The sequence below is a fragment of the Tarenaya hassleriana genome, unplaced genomic scaffold (genome assembly GCF_000463585.1).
Source record: "Tarenaya hassleriana unplaced genomic scaffold, ASM46358v1 Cleome5, whole genome shotgun sequence".
NCBI classification, from domain to species: Eukaryota; Viridiplantae; Streptophyta; class Magnoliopsida; order Brassicales; family Cleomaceae; genus Tarenaya; species Tarenaya hassleriana.
The window spans coordinates 1,115,725-1,132,452 of record NW_010967707.1 but is presented as its reverse complement, the minus strand read 5'-3'; the positions used below and the strand labels follow the sequence as shown (position 1 = coordinate 1,132,452).

Here is a 16,728-nt window from a genome sequence, read left to right as displayed (position 1 = left end):
GTTAACAAAATCTTCTCTTTTACAACTTTTTTCCACTTTTGCAAAAGTAAATTGAGTAACAAAAGCCTCAATAAAGCTCACCACTAATCCAACCTCTCTTTATGATTATGATATATATATATATATATAATATTATATTGGGATATTGGGGTAACGTTTTATCGAATAAAAATCATGTGAAGTTTTTAACAAAAACAAATATACAATTATAAATCATTACGTAGATCCACGCATATACCAATATAGTATTCGAATTTTATATATAAATGTATTACAAACATATATATACACAAGATTGTGTGGAGAGTATCTTGATACGTAAGCACGTCATTACTCACTACTACACGAAATGTTTTCCACGGATAATTGTCGGAGTATATATAGAATTATATCTAATCAATCGGATACGTTATTTGAATCTTATAATATACATATATATATATATGATTATATACAAGTGTACATCGTGAAATCTTTTCGTAATTTCACCGTACCAAAAAATCTGGACCGTCGGACTGTTTCATGAAATGTTGGCATGACCCGACATAGGAGCATCATTATGCGACAAAAGTAAAAAAAAAAAAAAAAAAAAAAAAAAAAAAACTCGGAATGATTTTTAACTTCCAAACCGGACAGAGTCAAAACCCTAATAACTGCCTTCATCCTTCCAAGCTTGGCATGATGAGCGGAGGTTGGTTGGTGCATTGGAGCCATTATTTGTGCTCCCAAAAGCCAAATCAAACTAATTCATTTGATCCTCGAGGAATTTTTTTATTTTTTTTTTTTATAATACGAGGATTTTTTCTTGCCCCAAAATGGATCGATGAAACCTATAAATATGGATATGAATTAATTATATGCATTTAAATGTCATGATCATTATCATATCGGTATAACAAATTTTCATGATTTTTTTCAAAGAAGAAATTGAGTTGATATGTTTTTTTTTTTTTTAAAAAAAAGGAGTCGTTGTGAAACAGCTCGTGAGAAGAACAGATGAGTTGCTGTCCTTGTTGGTTAGTCAACGCGGAGTTCCACTCCATGCCCACGCCGTGATTGGCGCCTGGGAAAATCAAAATGAAAATCTTCCCGGAAAATTTTCTAATCTAAAGAAAATATTTTCTTAGTTTTCGTTCTCCCACCGCAAATTATGCATGAAACTTTGACGTCTGTTCGGTACGGAATCTCCCAAGGGAAGATAACAAAGGAAAATGCCTCAGTTCATAACCAATCAAAATCTGCTTCTGCTTTTTCATTTGGTCATTTTCCGCATCATGAAATCATATTTAGCAAATAAATACTTTTATAACCAGCTATGATTATTGGTAGCCCAAAATAACAATCGCGGAATAAAATCAATACATTTATTTTTAACATAAAAACTAATTCCTCAAATTTATAAACACATCAACACTTCATGGTTTTATATTTTTTTCAAAAGTCCGATCGCATTTAGACATCGTCCGATTTTATTTTTTTTTAGAATTTAAAATTTTTTGGATTGGGGGGGGGGGTTAAAATGATACGGAAATAATTATTGGTGAGAAAAGATAAAAAGAAGAAAAATGGGGGGTCAAAGCGGGAGAGATCAAGAAAATAACGCGATTGAGCAGTTAGTGGTGGTTAGAAAAGGAAATCATATAGATAATTAACGCCGTTACTTTGCAGGTGTTAAAAAAACGTCAAGGTCGGTGACGGTGCGAGGCCTGACGAAACGACATCGTATACCAACACATCAACGGCCGTCTTAACGGTTCTTTTTTCATGTGCTTTAGCCTTTCAATCGTATTCTATAAGAGGGCCGAGTCGTCGAAGCTCGTACTATGTCACTTTGACCCTTCTTCTCCAGTTTCCTTCCCCTTTTCCTCTGTTTGGATACTGAGATAGTGGGGGAGTTTTTTCTTTTTGCTGCAATGGTGGTTCCTGCGAAACGGACTTGGGGTTTCCTCGCTCTGCTGTTCATTGCGGCAATGGCGAACGCAGCGGAGGATAAGATATCTCTCTCTAGGTATCTATCTCTCTCTCGTTGCTTCTCTGTTTGGATCGAGAGAAAATTTCTGAAAATTTTCCTGTCTCGGTTGAAATTTCAGTTGACTGTACGGAATAAGTAGATCTATGTTGTCTACATCGAATTTTCGCTTCTTCGTAGTTCGTATCTGATTTGTCGGCATTGCCCTCCGTTCTGAGAGATTCTTTGGATCAATGTTTTTTCCCTGTTTGGATGCTGGGAAAATGAGAGAAAACGAGTTTTTCGCGAGCAAGAAAAAAAAACGTGTCGATCTTCAGTTTGTAATATCAAAAGCTCAAAACCAAACTACATTTTCGCAGATCTGAAACCGACAGCAATAGTAAATCGCAAAAGATCTCCTTTTTCTTTTTTCCTAATTTACTTCCGAGCTTCAAACAGCACAACAATGGCAGCAAGTAAAATTTTATATTCCATTTGTATCAAATTCAGTCCGTCTCTCTCGCATTAACTGCTCCTTAACGGTTTCTCCGAATAGCGACTTTCTTGAGCAGTGTGTCATATATATATATATATATATGTATGTATATAATACTTTATGGCTTTCTGGTTATTTTAATTTATATGTTACAATTATTTTGTATATGTACAAGAGAGGAGCCGGAGTGGAACGAACATGCGGTAGCTGATCCGGACAAAGTTGCGGACCATGTCGCCTCTTTGGTCGAAATGTAAGTATACCAAAGTATATTATATGCGCAGACCCATAATCGGAATTATGGTTTTGAGTATTTATACATCGAATTCCAATTACATATATTGTTTTATTTTGTGAGGGGTATTATAATTTAATGGCCTACCTCCGACTCCATCACAGTCCTATGCCATTTCCTCTTCTTATGAAAAGCTGGCTTATTTAATGCCTTTTTGTGTTACCACTCGTATTTTCATTAAAATAAAAAAATTGTATTATCTTTTCCATTTTCTTGTATATCAATAAATTATGCAATGTAGCATATACGGATTCCGTACTCTTCATTGGGCAGTGAACCTCCTATTTCAATGTATGCATTTTTATGAAATTATTTTGTTTGTCGGTACTTTTTTTTTTTTAGTTTGTCAAATAAATCACGTGTGTGGAACAATTAATCATTTTTTAAAAAAATATTTTTTTTTTATTGGGATAATCGCATTTAAATACCCGAATTTTTACAAAAATCCCACATAAATACCCGAACTATAAAATTATCATATAAATACCTGAACTTTTTATAACTCCCACATAAATACCTAGACTTTTAAATTTTTTTCCAAATCAACCACTTATCCGTTAACGTCGTTAAACGTTACTGTTCATTCGACAAAAAATTAATATATACATATAAATTCACACATATATATATATATACAAATATATATATTAAAAAAATTATTTAGAATTAATAAAATACATATACACATAACTACAATATATATATATATATATATCATTACTAATGCATATAAATTAAAATAAAAAATAATTATAATTAAATTTATATACATACATAATATACATATTAAAATAAAACTAATTATAACTAACATATATACATATAATATATATTAAAAATAAGATTTATATGTATATATATTAGTTATATATACAAAATATACATATACAACTAATATATATAATTATAATTATATACAAATCCCTAATTAGTTGTATATGTATATTTTGTATATATAACTAATTATAATTATATATATTAATTGTATATGTATATTTTTATATGTATTTTATTAATTATAAATAATTTTTTTAATATATATTTGTATATATATATATATGTGTGAATTTATATGAATATATTAATTTAAATATATGTAAATAAAAATTTGAATATTTAATATTATTTTTTTGCTGAGTCAACACTTTTTGCTGAGTCAGCGGGTTTTTTTTGCTGAGTCATTGCTGAGTCATCAGTTTTTTGTCGAGTGAACAGTAACGTTTAACGCCGTTAACGGATGAGTGGTTGATTTGGAAAAAATTTAAAAGTCTGGGTATTTATGTGGGAGTTATGAAAAGTTCATGTATTTATATGACAATTTTATAGTTTGGGTATTTATGTGGGATTTTTGTAAAAGTTCGGGTATTTAAATGCGATTATCCCTTTTTTATTTTTGCTTTATGGGTATCGTATCTGTCGGTCATCCAAGACGAGATCCACTTAACTTGTTTGTTTTGTCCTTAAATCTGTTTGTCTGTACTTAACGTCTTGGTCCGTTGCCGTTAGCTACAGAATCTAGTGATGGTATCAAATCCCACCGACACAATTCAACGGAAGTTACAACTATTATCTATAATAAAAATAAAAATAAAAATAAAAATAAAAATAAAAATGTCACTATCTGCTACACACACACATATATATATAATGGGACAATTGGTTAATCTTTAGAAGGGAATTAATTATTAAGCTGATTTATGCGATGTGACATGAGTTAACATATGAGAAGGGGAAATCTTGAAATATGTCAGGAGCATGCGAAATCACACGGAGAGGAGGAAGCTAGGGTACTTTTCTTGCGGAACGGGCAACCCAATCGACGACTGCTGGAGATGCGACTCGAACTGGCACAAGAACCGCAAACGCCTCGCCGACTGCGGGATCGGGTTCGGCCGCAACGCCATCGGCGGCCGCGACGGACGCTTCTACGTCGTCACCGACCCACGAGACGACGACCCAGTCAACCCTAGACCTGGAACTCTCCGACACGCCGTCGTCCAGGACCGACCGCTCTGGATCGTGTTCGAACGCGACATGGTGATTCAGTTGAAACAGGAACTCATCGTCAACAGCTTCAAGACCATCGACGGTCGTGGCGCTAACGTCCACATCGCCAATGGTGGCTGCATCACGGTTCAGTTCGTTACGAACGTGATCATCCACGGTTTACACATCCATGACTGTAAACCGACTGGTAACGCCATGGTGAGAAGCTCCGAGACGCATTTCGGGTGGAGGACGATGGCGGACGGTGACGCCATTTCGATTTTCGGGTCGAGTCATATCTGGATCGATCACAACTCGCTGTCTCATTGCGCTGATGGGCTGGTTGACGCCGTCATGGGATCTACAGCGATCACCATCTCTAACAACCACTTCGCCCACCATAACGAGGTTAGGGTTCTTCCTAGAGTTTCAGCATTGTCCTCTGATCAATAACCTAATGCTGAAGATGTTCTTCGTTTTTTCTGAAACAGGTGATGTTGCTTGGACACAGCGATTCTTACACAAGGGACAAAGCTATGCAAGTGACCATCGCTTTTAACCATTTCGGTATCGGTCTCATTCAGAGAATGCCTAGGTACCAAGATTTACACAGCTCCGAAACAAGATTTACCCTCTTCCCTGTTCTTGTTTTTGTCTGTTCTAATCAGCTGGGAGAAAATTGCAGGTGCAGGCATGGCTACTTCCACGTTGTGAACAACGACTACACGCACTGGGAGATGTACGCCATCGGTGGAAGCGCAGATCCCACAATCAACAGCCAGGGCAACCGTTACGCCGCTCCGACAAACCCTTTTGCCAAAGAGGTAAACCGACCAAAAAAAAGCATGTGTAATGATCGAACAGAAATTAAGTTCAAAAGATTCGGGACGATGATGGTTCTTGAACAGGTGACGAAGAGAGTGGAAACGCCTGCGAGCAAATGGAAGGGATGGAACTGGAGATCGGAAGGAGACATGCTTCTGAACGGCGCATACTTCACTCCCTCTGGAGCCGGAGCTTCAGGAAGCTACGCTCGAGCCTCGAGCCTGGCGGCTAAGTCATCTTCCATGGTCGGAGCCATCACTTCTGACGCCGGCGCTCTTCCTTGCCGGCGAGGCTCTCGCTGCTCGTCATAGCTCTGTCAAGCCCGATACCGTATTACGACAAAAGTGTACATTTTCACACATTTGTCATTTGAAACCCAAAATCATTGTTTTTTTTTTGTGTTTTATTTCGTTCAGCCTCGGGTTTGCTTCAGCCGCAAGCAACCCCAAACTGACCTCCGAGTTAAAGCCCGGAGTGTTGTCGTCTCTGTCCCATGTTGTGGTTATGATTTTAGACATATATAGAGTCAATTAATAGTAATGGGAAATATATACTTATATCGAGAATCAAATTTATTATGAAGAAAATCGGTAGCTTAATTATGCTTTTTTCCTTTCTTTTGAATTTTAGTTTTTTTCTCAATAAATAATGACACGTAACTTTTATTTTCGCCGTCAATCATTACACCTTTTGGTTGGCCGAATTATGGTTACCAACCATCCAAGTTACGCAAATATTATAATTTGAGATTTGTCGGTATTGCCATGACTTTATATGCATCGTGTTTTATTACCTACAACCATCATGAAATCGGTCCTTTAATTTTGTCCATGAGCCTTTTCATATTTACCCACATGCCATTCCATGTCTATGATGGCCATTTTCGGCTTTATACAACATTATGTTTGCGTGTTAGTGGATACGCAAACTGAACTCTATTTCATGAATTTTTCATAACGGGTTCAACAGTCGATTATGTGAATTACAATTGAAACATATATAACATATGCATATATATAATGCGTATATATGTATGTATAGATTAAAGTCGTTAATTAGTCGCCGGAGAGCTTGTTCTTGATGATATCGGTGGCGTTCTTGGCGACTCCCACAACGCCGGAGACGGAGCCTTTGGCTTTATCCGTAATGGTATCCGCCGTTTTCGTCACTTTCTCCGTCACATCTTTCGTCATTTTGGTCACCTTATGCATTTCAACATGCACGTATTAATCAATTATTCTATATATGATATCACATACATGCATGCACGTAGATCGATGATACATGCATATATATGTATATATACGTATATGTATATGTGGGGCTTACACTTTCGGCCGTAGAAGCAGCAACGTCTCTGACGAACTCAGTGGTCTCCTTCACCTGTTTGGCTGCGTCTTTCACTGCGTCCGCTGCTTCCTTCACGTTTTGGCATTGCTCCGCTTCCTTCTTTCCCTTTCATTTCAATTAAAAATATAGAATCTATTGAAATGAATTTCCGGTAAGCGAATATATATATAGAAAGAAAGAATCATTCGATTTGGTGTAATTTGAACATTTTTTTGTTGATTTAGGAATCTCAAAGTATATGTAAAGAATGTTTGAGAGAGAAGCTCTGTTTCTTACTTGTAAGGGCCTTGGTGAAGCAGAAACAAAGGCCCTGCATAAAGGAAAACTTCTTGCCGTTTTCGCATTAGAAATCAGAACTTCGGCCAGTTTTGAAGCATGCATCAAACTTTTCATGGTGTACGTAGAAGATTAAGAGTATTGCTTCTTTTTCAGAATCCCAAAGGGACTTCATATAGACCGAGATTTGAATTTTATCTTTTTTTATTGTCCTTTCATTTTCTATAATCTAAATATTCGGATCTGCCCTGTTGTGAGCATTCGTCGGGTTGAAGAACACGCTTTCCTCGGCTTGAGACTAGCCCATCATTTTCTTAAAACATTTTTATGAATAGTTTTTATGTATGTTATTTGTTAGAAAAAAATGGGCAGTCTAATCTATCACATGTCTGCCAAAAAAAAATAGTAACACATTTATATGGGTGCGACCAAACCTATCGCTTCGGGTCGAAGCCAGGTTTCATTCGAGAGGACTTAGTCTCTATATACATATGACGTGGAATTTTGATCCTGATCTAAGCAAAATCTTGATAATATAAAATAATAAACTAAGCCCGAAGCCGTCTTAGCTCAGCGGTAGAGCGCATGGCTTTTAACCATGTGGCCGTGGGTTCGATCCCCACAGACGGCGATTTTATATTTTGCATTTGTTCCACTTTGCATCCAATTAATTCGCTTGATTATGGGCTGGCCCAGATTTTATAGGGGGTGGGTGAACATAACATATATGTGTATGTATGTATGTATGTATGTACATATATATGCAACTATTTTCAACAATTTTAAACGATTGAAATTTCTGTGAGAAAAAAAAAACAGTGGCAAAAGTTACATGCGAATGACCTCTAATCATTATTACACAAAAACCAAGAGTGCCTTGTGAACGAAGCAACCAGTTCATCTCATGACCAAAATAAAATCTCTTAAAGCCGATTGGGAAACAATAAGAATTTAGGGTTTCGACTGTTAGGATCAGAAACCCATGCCTCCCATTCCGCCTCCCATGGCCGGAGAAGCTTCCTTCTCTTCCTTTGGAATTTCAGTCACCACTGCTTCCGTCGTCGTCAACAAAGACGATACACTGATCGCATACAAAGCGTAAACCAAAAAACATTTATCAAAATATCGCAAACCCGAAAACACAATGATAAACACCGGAGAAGAAATCCGTATAATACCTCGCGGCATCAACAAGTGCTGTTCTGATCACTTTCAAGGGATCAATGATACCAGACTTTACCATATCGACGTATTCGCCTGGCAAAAACACAGCAAAAAGGGGTTCAGTTCCGGTGGATCCGGAAATAGGGCGAACGCTATAACCCGAAAGTAAATAAACCGACCTTTAGCAGCGTCGTATCCGAGGTCGGGATTGTCTTGCTCCAAAAGCTTACCGATGATAACAGCACCCTCGACTCCAGCGTTGGAAGCGATTGTGTGAACAGGTGTCTGCATCAAAATTCAGGTTTTTGAGTTACAGTGCTAGAGCCAGTTTTATGAAAAGATACATCAGTTATATAATTTGGAGAAAAACCTTGAGAGCGTTCTGAATGATCTGGACACCGATTTTCTGATCAAAGTTGGCGGTAGGAAGCTTGTCGAGTTCTTTCGATGCGTACAAAAGAGCTACTCCACCTCCTGTATGCATTGAAATTTCTCTCGAGTTATTTGCAGCAGAGAATTTTTGTGGGATTTTAACAGAAACTTAATCAGAATTGGATGATTTTACCTGGGACAATACCCTCTTCCACGGCTGCTTTGGTGGCATTCAAAGCATCGGTCACTCTGTCTTTCTTCTCCCCAACTTCAGCCTCACTGGCTCCTCCAATCTGCAAAACCCATTATCCATATTTCATCCCCGTTATATACAGCAGTGTATATGACTTTTCTTTTCCATTGAAGGTGTTTTAGCAATGGAGTGGATATAGATTGAAGATAGACCTTCAGTACAGCAACACCACCAGATAACTTAGCCAATCTCTCTTGCAGCTTCTCCTTGTCATAATCAGATGTGCTCAACTCGATTGCTGACCTTATCTGTGTTTTTTGAAGTGTTAAAACAAGTCGAGACCCATATCAAGTAGCCAAATATTTTGTTAATAAGTGGAACCATCCGGACCTGTTCACATCGTTCAGTAATTGAAACCTTCTCACCAGCCCCATCTAGAATCACAGTGTCGTCCTTTGATACTGTCACCTGAGCGACAAATGAGTCCCATGTAAATTAAACACAATGCACGATGATAATTTGAACCGGGAAAACGAGAACAAACAGATGAGAGTTATAACAGATAAGGTGCTTTGGTTAAGCTTTCAAAGCTCTCACTTTTTTGCAGTTTCCAAACATGCTGAAGTCGGCCTTTTCCAGATTCAAACCCAGCTCTTCAGTGATAACCTATTCAATGAATTCAAGAAAGCACCATCATATATAGCTTATGCGGGAAAAAAACATGTAGTGTAATTGTGATATCAAAGGAAAAAAAGAGCATGCACTCGCCTGCCCTCCAGTGAGAATAGCGAGATCTTGCAAATTGGCCTTACGGCTCTCTCCAAAACCGGGGGCCTTGACAGCACAAACCTACAACACGGTACAATCTACATCATCAGCCTTAACAACATATAATGCTTATCGCGATGTCGTAAATAAAGAGTGTATATGATAAGATCAAAAGAAAAACCTTGATTCCAGCACGGAGTTTGTTCAAGACCAAGGTGGCAAGAGCATCGCTTTCCACATCCTCGGCAACAATCAGCAATGGCCTTTGCTTCTAAAAACACAACAGTGAAGGATAATCAGACACACATACAATGAGAAGTTGAGAACATACAAGACATTATCAACAACCAAAATTGCCGTTAAAAAAAACTTGCTCCTACCTTGAGAGCAAGTTCCAGAACTTTCACCACAGCATTTAAGTTGGAGATTTTCTTCTCGTGGATTAAAATGAGAGGATCTTCAAGTTCCTACGATCGAAGAAATGCAGAATGATTAATTCAAGAAATCCAGACAATGAAGAGAACCAATTCAAACACCTTTTTTTTTTTTGCTAATCCATCGATCAACATGCTGGAAATGCTTACACATTTCTGGGTTTTCTGGTTGGTGATGAAGTACGGGGAAATGTACCCCCTATCAAGCTTCATACCCTCAACAACTTCGAGCTCATTATACAAAGTCTTGCCATCCTGCACGAAGAGTCAAGTGATATTGTAAAATCAATCAACAATCTTCCATACCATGAAATGCATATAATCATGAAGTGAGTCATACTTAAAAACTGTTTTAGGCTCAACTCACTTGGATTGTGATCACTCCCTCTTTGCCAACTGTTTCCATTGCCTTCGCGATCAATTCACCAATTTCTCTCTCTCCATTAGCTGATATTGTCCCTACCTGGGCAATTTCTTCAGATGTGCTAATCATGCGTGCCCTGCTCTTCAAGTTTGTTACAACAGCATCAACTGCCATTGAAATACCACGTCTTAGGTCCATCGCATTCATTCCAGCAGCAACCGATTTACACCCTTCAGCGAATATAGCTCGGGTAAGGACTGTTGCACATGTGGTTCCTGAAAATACATCATGCTGATGTTAGATATAACAAAAAGGCAAGAAACTTGGACGAATGGATACGAAACTAAACCACAGATACAAAAGGTTCTTCCAGACAAAATTTACAAACACTAAGGTGAAGCAAGAATCCAGAGTCAAATTTTCCCCATTATCAAGTCGGTGAAGGCAGTCACACAGGAAATGAAGTTTACAACTACGATTGGATTGAAGTGAAGGTTAAAGAGCACTGACACTACTGAATCCTAACTTGTCCTACAACTTTTACTAGCAATCAAAGACAAACTGCAAAATGGAAGAAACCCTTACCATCACCAGCTACATCATTTGTAGCATTAGCAACCTGTTTGACAAGACTGGCACCAATGTTCTTGACTCTGTCTTTGAACTCAATGCTCTTGGCAACAGTTACACCATCCTTTGTCACCTTGGGTGCACCCCAGCTTTGCTCAAGGACCACGGTACGACCCTTAAAGGAAAAGAAAGAAAAAAAACTTTTTAGACTCCTTCAGCTGTTTACACATTCTTTGGAGCTTCGCTTTCTTTTGTATGATTGTATCTCATATTTAATAAAGACACACAACTTTAGTTTAGCCCTGTATGAATGATCACTGCATCTATCCAATCAAACAATTTGTATTATCCTTTCACTCAAACTCGATATAAATGAATTCTAGAGTAACCAACAATTCAGAAGGGAAAGCCATGGTGCAAACAAAAATCGATACCTTGGGTCCCATAGTGACTCTAACAGCATCAGCAAGCTCCTCCACACCTTTAAGCATCAGAGCCCTAGCCTCAACACCAAACCTAATGTCTTTCGCCGCATAATTTCTACTAGAAGTGAGCCTACTTCCTATCTGATGACACAAAGTATAAGCATCAAGATATATATCAACAATGACTACAAAGATCAGCCCTCATAAAAGACTGAAATGACAGTTACCTGGTTTGTACAGTTCCTGGCAATCCTGTCGAAACAAAGAGAGACAATACTGTCAGGAAATGGAGGCAGAACTGATTAAATCACAAACAGGAGGAACCTACAATCAGCCGAGATATGGAATCATGAACAAGAGGTTCCTCAAATTCTTGATATTCCGCGTGAACCAAGCAATACAAGGAGGGAGATCCAAACTTAAGCAGATAAAAAGGGTAACCCGTCATGGTTAATCCGATTTCTTCTAACGAATCGGATAAAACCGAAACTTTTGACACTGTTGTCATTCATGTAAGTTCATTTCCCACAGGTTTCTCGGGAACCAAACAGAAAACGGATTCGTAAAAGCAACAATTAATTCCATTTTAGCATAAAAATCCATAGCCCGAAGAGATCTACCTCGTTTTGGAAGCAATGCTCGAGACAAACCGATACATGGCGACGAATTCTGAGTAGAGCAAGCAATACGTTTTAATACTTCGAAGAGGGTTAAGGTTTTGTAGGAGAGAAGAAATGGTCTCTTTTACAGGACCACAACGTTCTAGAAGCCGCAACCTCAAAATCTCTCTCTCACAGGGTTTAGGGTTTTACTGCCTCTCCAAGATGATTGCTTTTTCCGGTTTTAAGTTCGGGTTTGGATCCAACCGAATTCAACCCGGTTTAGAGAGAATTGGGCCTCTTAAAAGCCCAGTTTATTTTTACCCAAAAAAAATTGGGGCAAATTTTCGAAAAAAAAAAAGTGGATTTGTTCCTCAAAATCCCTAGAATAGTCGACAATCAAATCTCTGATCCAAGGGGACAAAAGGGGCGAATACATCAGAGTACAAAAAAAATCTTTCGATCGTCTGATCGAACGAAGACGAGGAAGAGATGACGGAAGCGGTGATAAGGAACAAGCCTGGAATGGCGAGCGTGAAGGACATGCCGCTGCTTCAGGATGGTCCGCCGCCAGGTGGGTTCCCGCCGATCCGATATGCTCGACGGATTCCCAGCAAAGGTCCGAGTGCTATGGCCATTTTCCTCGCCGTCTCCGGTGCTTTTGCTTACGGGATGTATCAGGTTGGACAGGGCAACAAGCACCGCAGGTGAGGGATGTTTGATCACTCGCATTTTGTTTCTCTATTTTGGTTGGAGCTGAAATGGGTTTGATTGGTTTCTGTTTTACAATTGACGTTGCGATTAGTGATGGTGATGGGTTTGGGAAAGTATGGATAAAGATTGCATTTTTCTGGGTAATAGTTCTTGCAATTTAGTTTTGTGTTACTCACTCTGAAATCAAGCCCTTTTCTGCTTGTTGTTTTGGTTTTTCCTGGGATCCCAAGTGAATGAGGATTCTAAATTTTGAAGCTTGAAATTTTTTACTTTGATTCCGAAACTAACATTCTATGTAGTAGCATAGTAGTGTTGACCTTCGAAATGTGTTTTCCATATTGTTTGTGCTACTGAGGATGTTATGGCATTGGCATACCACTGGTCCGTGGAATTAAACGTTGATTAAAAAAAATTCTGCCGAGGAGCTTAGTTACACCAAGTTGGTTGTCCGAGACTTTGATGTGCTTTCGGTTGCTGATTTAATTGCTCGTTGGATTATTGTTTTATGGTTATGCATTCCCATCCATGCCAAAACATATTCTAGTCTTTGGTCTAAAGCAAAAGTGAATCCTACCCTAGTCCAGGCTCGTGTCTTTATTGAACATACCTAAAGCTCATTTGCCATCTGTGGAGTCAATGATCCCTTGAGTGACTACTGTCAATTTATGATGAACAAATCAATTGAATTTGCCAGAAGATGTTGGCATTGGGTATTGGTGTTCTGGTTCATTGAGCTTAGGTTGGTAGGCATCACCTTATAATCTTTCTGTCATCTAGTCTTGAACATGAGCTGGATTCGTTGTGCCTGCATATGGATTTATCATCTCATTCTGTCTGAATCTCTACTAATAAGTCAACTGAGCTTCATTTATGTTGTTATGCACTTCCTAACTTCATTTCTAACTGGGGAAAATTTTAATTGCATAATGTTGATGGTGATGAAAGTCTCAGAAGCAAATTATATTAAGATCGATGTGATGTGTAGGGCGCTTAAGGAGGAGAAATATGCTGCTCGTAGAGCAATACTACCTATGCTTCAAGCAGAAGAAGATGAAAGGTAGAGACTTTTCCCCGAGAAACCCTCTCTATTCTTCATGTGAAATAATCGCCTCAGTCCTACAACTCAAAAGGATTGTCTCACTCGATCTGTTCATATTAGGTTTGTGAGCGAGTGGAAAAAGTATCTGGAATACGAGGCTGAAGTGATGAAGGATGTGCCCGGATGGAAGGTTGGGGAAAGCGTGTACAATTCCGGCCGTTGGATGCCTCCAGCAACTGGGGAGCTCCGTCCTGATGTCTGGTAATGTCCTTATTCATCCTCAATGGAAGGATGGGCTCCTTATATGATGAATGCTTTGAATCATTTCGGATTTTGTTTCTACCTTCACTCGTAATAAAAGGATGATACAGTTCATGTGGTGCTTGGAGTAATGGCACTAACAGTTTTTTTTTTTCACATGCAATGATGAATTGGACCCCGTTTCCTTTGTTATGTAAAAGATTAGTTTAAGCTTCTTTCTTTTAGGTAACTTGATCTTGAGACTAGAGAATTAAATTACCTTGGTGCTTTGAAATGATTGGTGAAATGTTGAATGGTGTGATACAAGTTTTAATCTATGTATAGAGGAACATATAATATTACAAGGTGTTAGTAAATTACATAGAAAACCAATCGAATGATGTGATTATGTATGTTGGTTGTGGTTAATTATCATTGTAATCATAATTTCCTAAAATCATTAAAATAACATCTAAATAAAAGGGATGTATATGCTCCTCCTCATGATGAACATCAACATGGTATTAGATCTAAACCAAATCTTGTTACAGATTTCAGAATCAGGTAAAACACCGAAAAGGATAAAATACAAACAAAAATTGCAAAAACTATATCAAAGCCTCATCTTCCTTGACACACAAGAAACCCTAATTATCATTATTTCACAATTTTTTATTTTTATTTTTGGGGGGTTTCTTCTGCAAAGGAGAGGGCTTAGAGAGAGAGAGAGAGAGAGAGAGAGAGAGATCAGAAGTGAGAGATGCAACGACGGTGACGAGCGGCGGCAGTTATCTTCTGCTGCTTAGTTTCTTCGTTCCAACTGTTGGCAATGTCGTGAGCCACGCTCATCGCGTCGAGCGACGCGCCTGAGATCCCTCTTCTCGTGAACCCTACCGCATACAATCCCGCCTCCCCTTTCCACCCGTTTGGAAACGGGTTCTTCGGGATCCCATCCTCCGAGAAGAAATCGTTATCCTGTTCACCAAACAAGCAGTCCCCTCATTTTATTTCTCCCCACGCTTTAGGCATTTTACCAAAAAAAAAAAAACATGGAAAAAAAACACAAGGGAGGTGTTATATACCGTGAGCCATTTGGGTACATTGCTTCTGTACCCTGTTGCGAGGACAGCGGAATCGATCTCAAGAATCTGACCGTCGACGAGTTCCACCATCCTCGGACCAAACTTCTTGATTCCGGGCACGATCTTGATCTTCTTGGATCTGATTTTCTTCAATGCTCCGATGTCAAGGACCGGAGTTCTCCCTGCAGTGTTCTTCAGCTCCATCGGTCCGATCTGTGGTCTTTTCAGACCGTATTTCTCGGTGTTTCCCAGGATCATGTCCGCAAGAAACAGAAGAATCCTGTCCACCAGCCACAGTGGCATCCACTTCATCATCTTCATGGCTAACTCGAACGTTGATTTCCCCAAAACTTCTCTCGGCAACACATGAATCTGACCGTGATGAGACCCAACACAGAGAAGATCAGAATCTTGTCCAAAGTTACGAACTTTTGGAGTAGTCTCAGAAAGAAGACTTACCGAGCTACGAACAACCATCGATGGGCTTGCATGGTGGTTGCAGAGATCAAGAGAAACTTCCATGCCCGAGTTTCCACATCCGACGACAAGAACTCGTTTCCCTCTGTACCTTTCGCCGGACTTATAGTCACAAGCATGAACGACTTCACCGCCGAAATCTTCCAGACCCTCGAACTCAGGCACCACTTTCTCCGCGTTCTCTCCAGTAGCCACCACAAGCCACCTGCAGATGTACTCGAACTGGCAAGAACCGACAAGTCCCGTCTCCGACACAGTCTTTACCCGCCACAACCCGAACCTCTCATCGTACTTGGCGGACTGAACCGTCTCGTTGAACTTTGGGCGAATGTCGAAATGGGTTGCGTAGGACTCAAGGTACTGAATGAACTGATACTTTGTCGGATACTCAGGGAAGTCTTCAGGGAAGGGAAAGTTGGGCAATTGACAGAACTGCTTTGGGAGATGAAGCTTGAGACGATCATATGTCCTGTTTTGCCAGAGAGAGGCAATGCAGTTGGCTCGTTCGAGGATTATGAAGGGCACGCCCTGTCGTTTCAGACCGGCTGCAACGCCTAAGCCGGAGGGACCGGCCCCAACGATCACCGGACCGTTCACCCAAACGCAACGCCGGGAGAAAATGTCGGGATTGAAATTCTGAAACATGCTCGAAATGTTCACACAATCTTGGTTATTGTTATTACTATACATCTTCACGGTTTGTGTGTTTTGTCTTGTTCTGAGATAAGAGGAGAGAAGTTTTTTTTTTTTTTTTTTTTTTTTTTTTTTTTTTTTTTTAAAGATTTGGGAGATTTAAGGACAAGGAAGGTCAAATGCTGAAATGGAGATTTGATTTGTGTCCGGTTAGATTTGAAAGGAAGGTGTATAAATAGAGAAACAGAGTCTTTGGTCATATGAGCGAGGCTTTGAAAGCAATTGGGATTTGTAATGTTTTAAATTATTTTCCGGTTTAATATATAATTTTATTTTTTAATTCTTAGTATTATTTTAATTCTCAAATGATAAGCTCGCAGCCACCTTTATTTGTTTATTTTTCTTTTCATTTATTCTTTCGAAACCTTGTGTATATGTATAAATATGAAAATGTTATTAAAATATATTTTGTTGTTAT

The 16,728-nt window shown here is 38.8% G+C and overlaps 5 protein-coding genes and 1 non-coding gene across 6 annotated transcripts; 3 read left to right on the top strand and 3 right to left on the bottom strand.

Annotated features, from left to right (window-relative positions):
* Positions 1-1,814: 1,814 nt before the first annotated feature.
* On the top strand, positions 1,815-6,107 carry LOC104826108 (probable pectate lyase 1). Its single transcript, XM_010558641.2, has 6 exons — positions 1,815-2,008; positions 2,620-2,697; positions 4,491-5,133; positions 5,217-5,320; positions 5,411-5,549; positions 5,634-6,107. The coding sequence occupies exons 1-6, from the start codon at positions 1,914-1,916 to the stop codon at positions 5,859-5,861; spliced, it is 1,287 nt and encodes a 428-aa protein (XP_010556943.1). The 5' UTR covers positions 1,815-1,913; the 3' UTR covers positions 5,862-6,107.
* A 359-nt stretch (positions 6,108-6,466) lies between these two features.
* Positions 6,467-7,329, bottom strand: LOC104826107. Its single transcript, XM_010558640.1, has 3 exons — positions 7,177-7,329; positions 6,880-7,005; positions 6,467-6,752 (listed from the first exon to the last, which is right to left on the bottom strand). The coding sequence occupies exons 1-3, from the start codon at positions 7,291-7,293 to the stop codon at positions 6,606-6,608; spliced, it is 390 nt and encodes a 129-aa protein (XP_010556942.1). The 5' UTR covers positions 7,294-7,329; the 3' UTR covers positions 6,467-6,605.
* A 406-nt stretch (positions 7,330-7,735) lies between these two features.
* On the top strand, positions 7,736-7,807 carry TRNAK-UUU. The gene has a single exon. It is a non-coding gene; the product is annotated as a tRNA-Lys (tRNA).
* Positions 7,808-7,946: 139 nt separating this feature from the next.
* LOC104826106 (chaperonin CPN60-like 1, mitochondrial) lies at positions 7,947-12,268 on the bottom strand. The gene is made up of 17 exons (XM_010558639.2): positions 12,087-12,268; positions 11,694-11,718; positions 11,476-11,607; positions 11,057-11,216; positions 10,475-10,746; positions 10,258-10,362; positions 10,054-10,140; positions 9,855-9,944; positions 9,674-9,754; positions 9,503-9,571; positions 9,296-9,373; positions 9,118-9,213; positions 8,906-9,005; positions 8,711-8,814; positions 8,520-8,625; positions 8,355-8,433; positions 7,947-8,257 (listed from the first exon to the last, which is right to left on the bottom strand). The coding sequence occupies exons 1-17, from the start codon at positions 12,122-12,124 to the stop codon at positions 8,149-8,151; spliced, it is 1,731 nt and encodes a 576-aa protein (XP_010556941.1). The 5' UTR covers positions 12,125-12,268; the 3' UTR covers positions 7,947-8,148.
* A 165-nt stretch (positions 12,269-12,433) lies between these two features.
* Positions 12,434-14,308, top strand: LOC104826105 (NADH dehydrogenase [ubiquinone] 1 alpha subcomplex subunit 13-A). Its single transcript, XM_010558638.2, has 3 exons — positions 12,434-12,772; positions 13,765-13,836; positions 13,939-14,308. The coding sequence occupies exons 1-3, from the start codon at positions 12,558-12,560 to the stop codon at positions 14,081-14,083; spliced, it is 432 nt and encodes a 143-aa protein (XP_010556940.1). The 5' UTR covers positions 12,434-12,557; the 3' UTR covers positions 14,084-14,308.
* Positions 14,309-14,805: 497 nt separating this feature from the next.
* On the bottom strand, positions 14,806-16,307 carry LOC104826104 (probable indole-3-pyruvate monooxygenase YUCCA7). Its single transcript, XM_010558637.1, has 3 exons — positions 15,600-16,307; positions 15,141-15,512; positions 14,806-15,033 (listed from the first exon to the last, which is right to left on the bottom strand). The coding sequence occupies exons 1-3, from the start codon at positions 16,305-16,307 to the stop codon at positions 14,806-14,808; spliced, it is 1,308 nt and encodes a 435-aa protein (XP_010556939.1).
* Between the last annotated feature and the right edge of the window lie 421 nt (positions 16,308-16,728).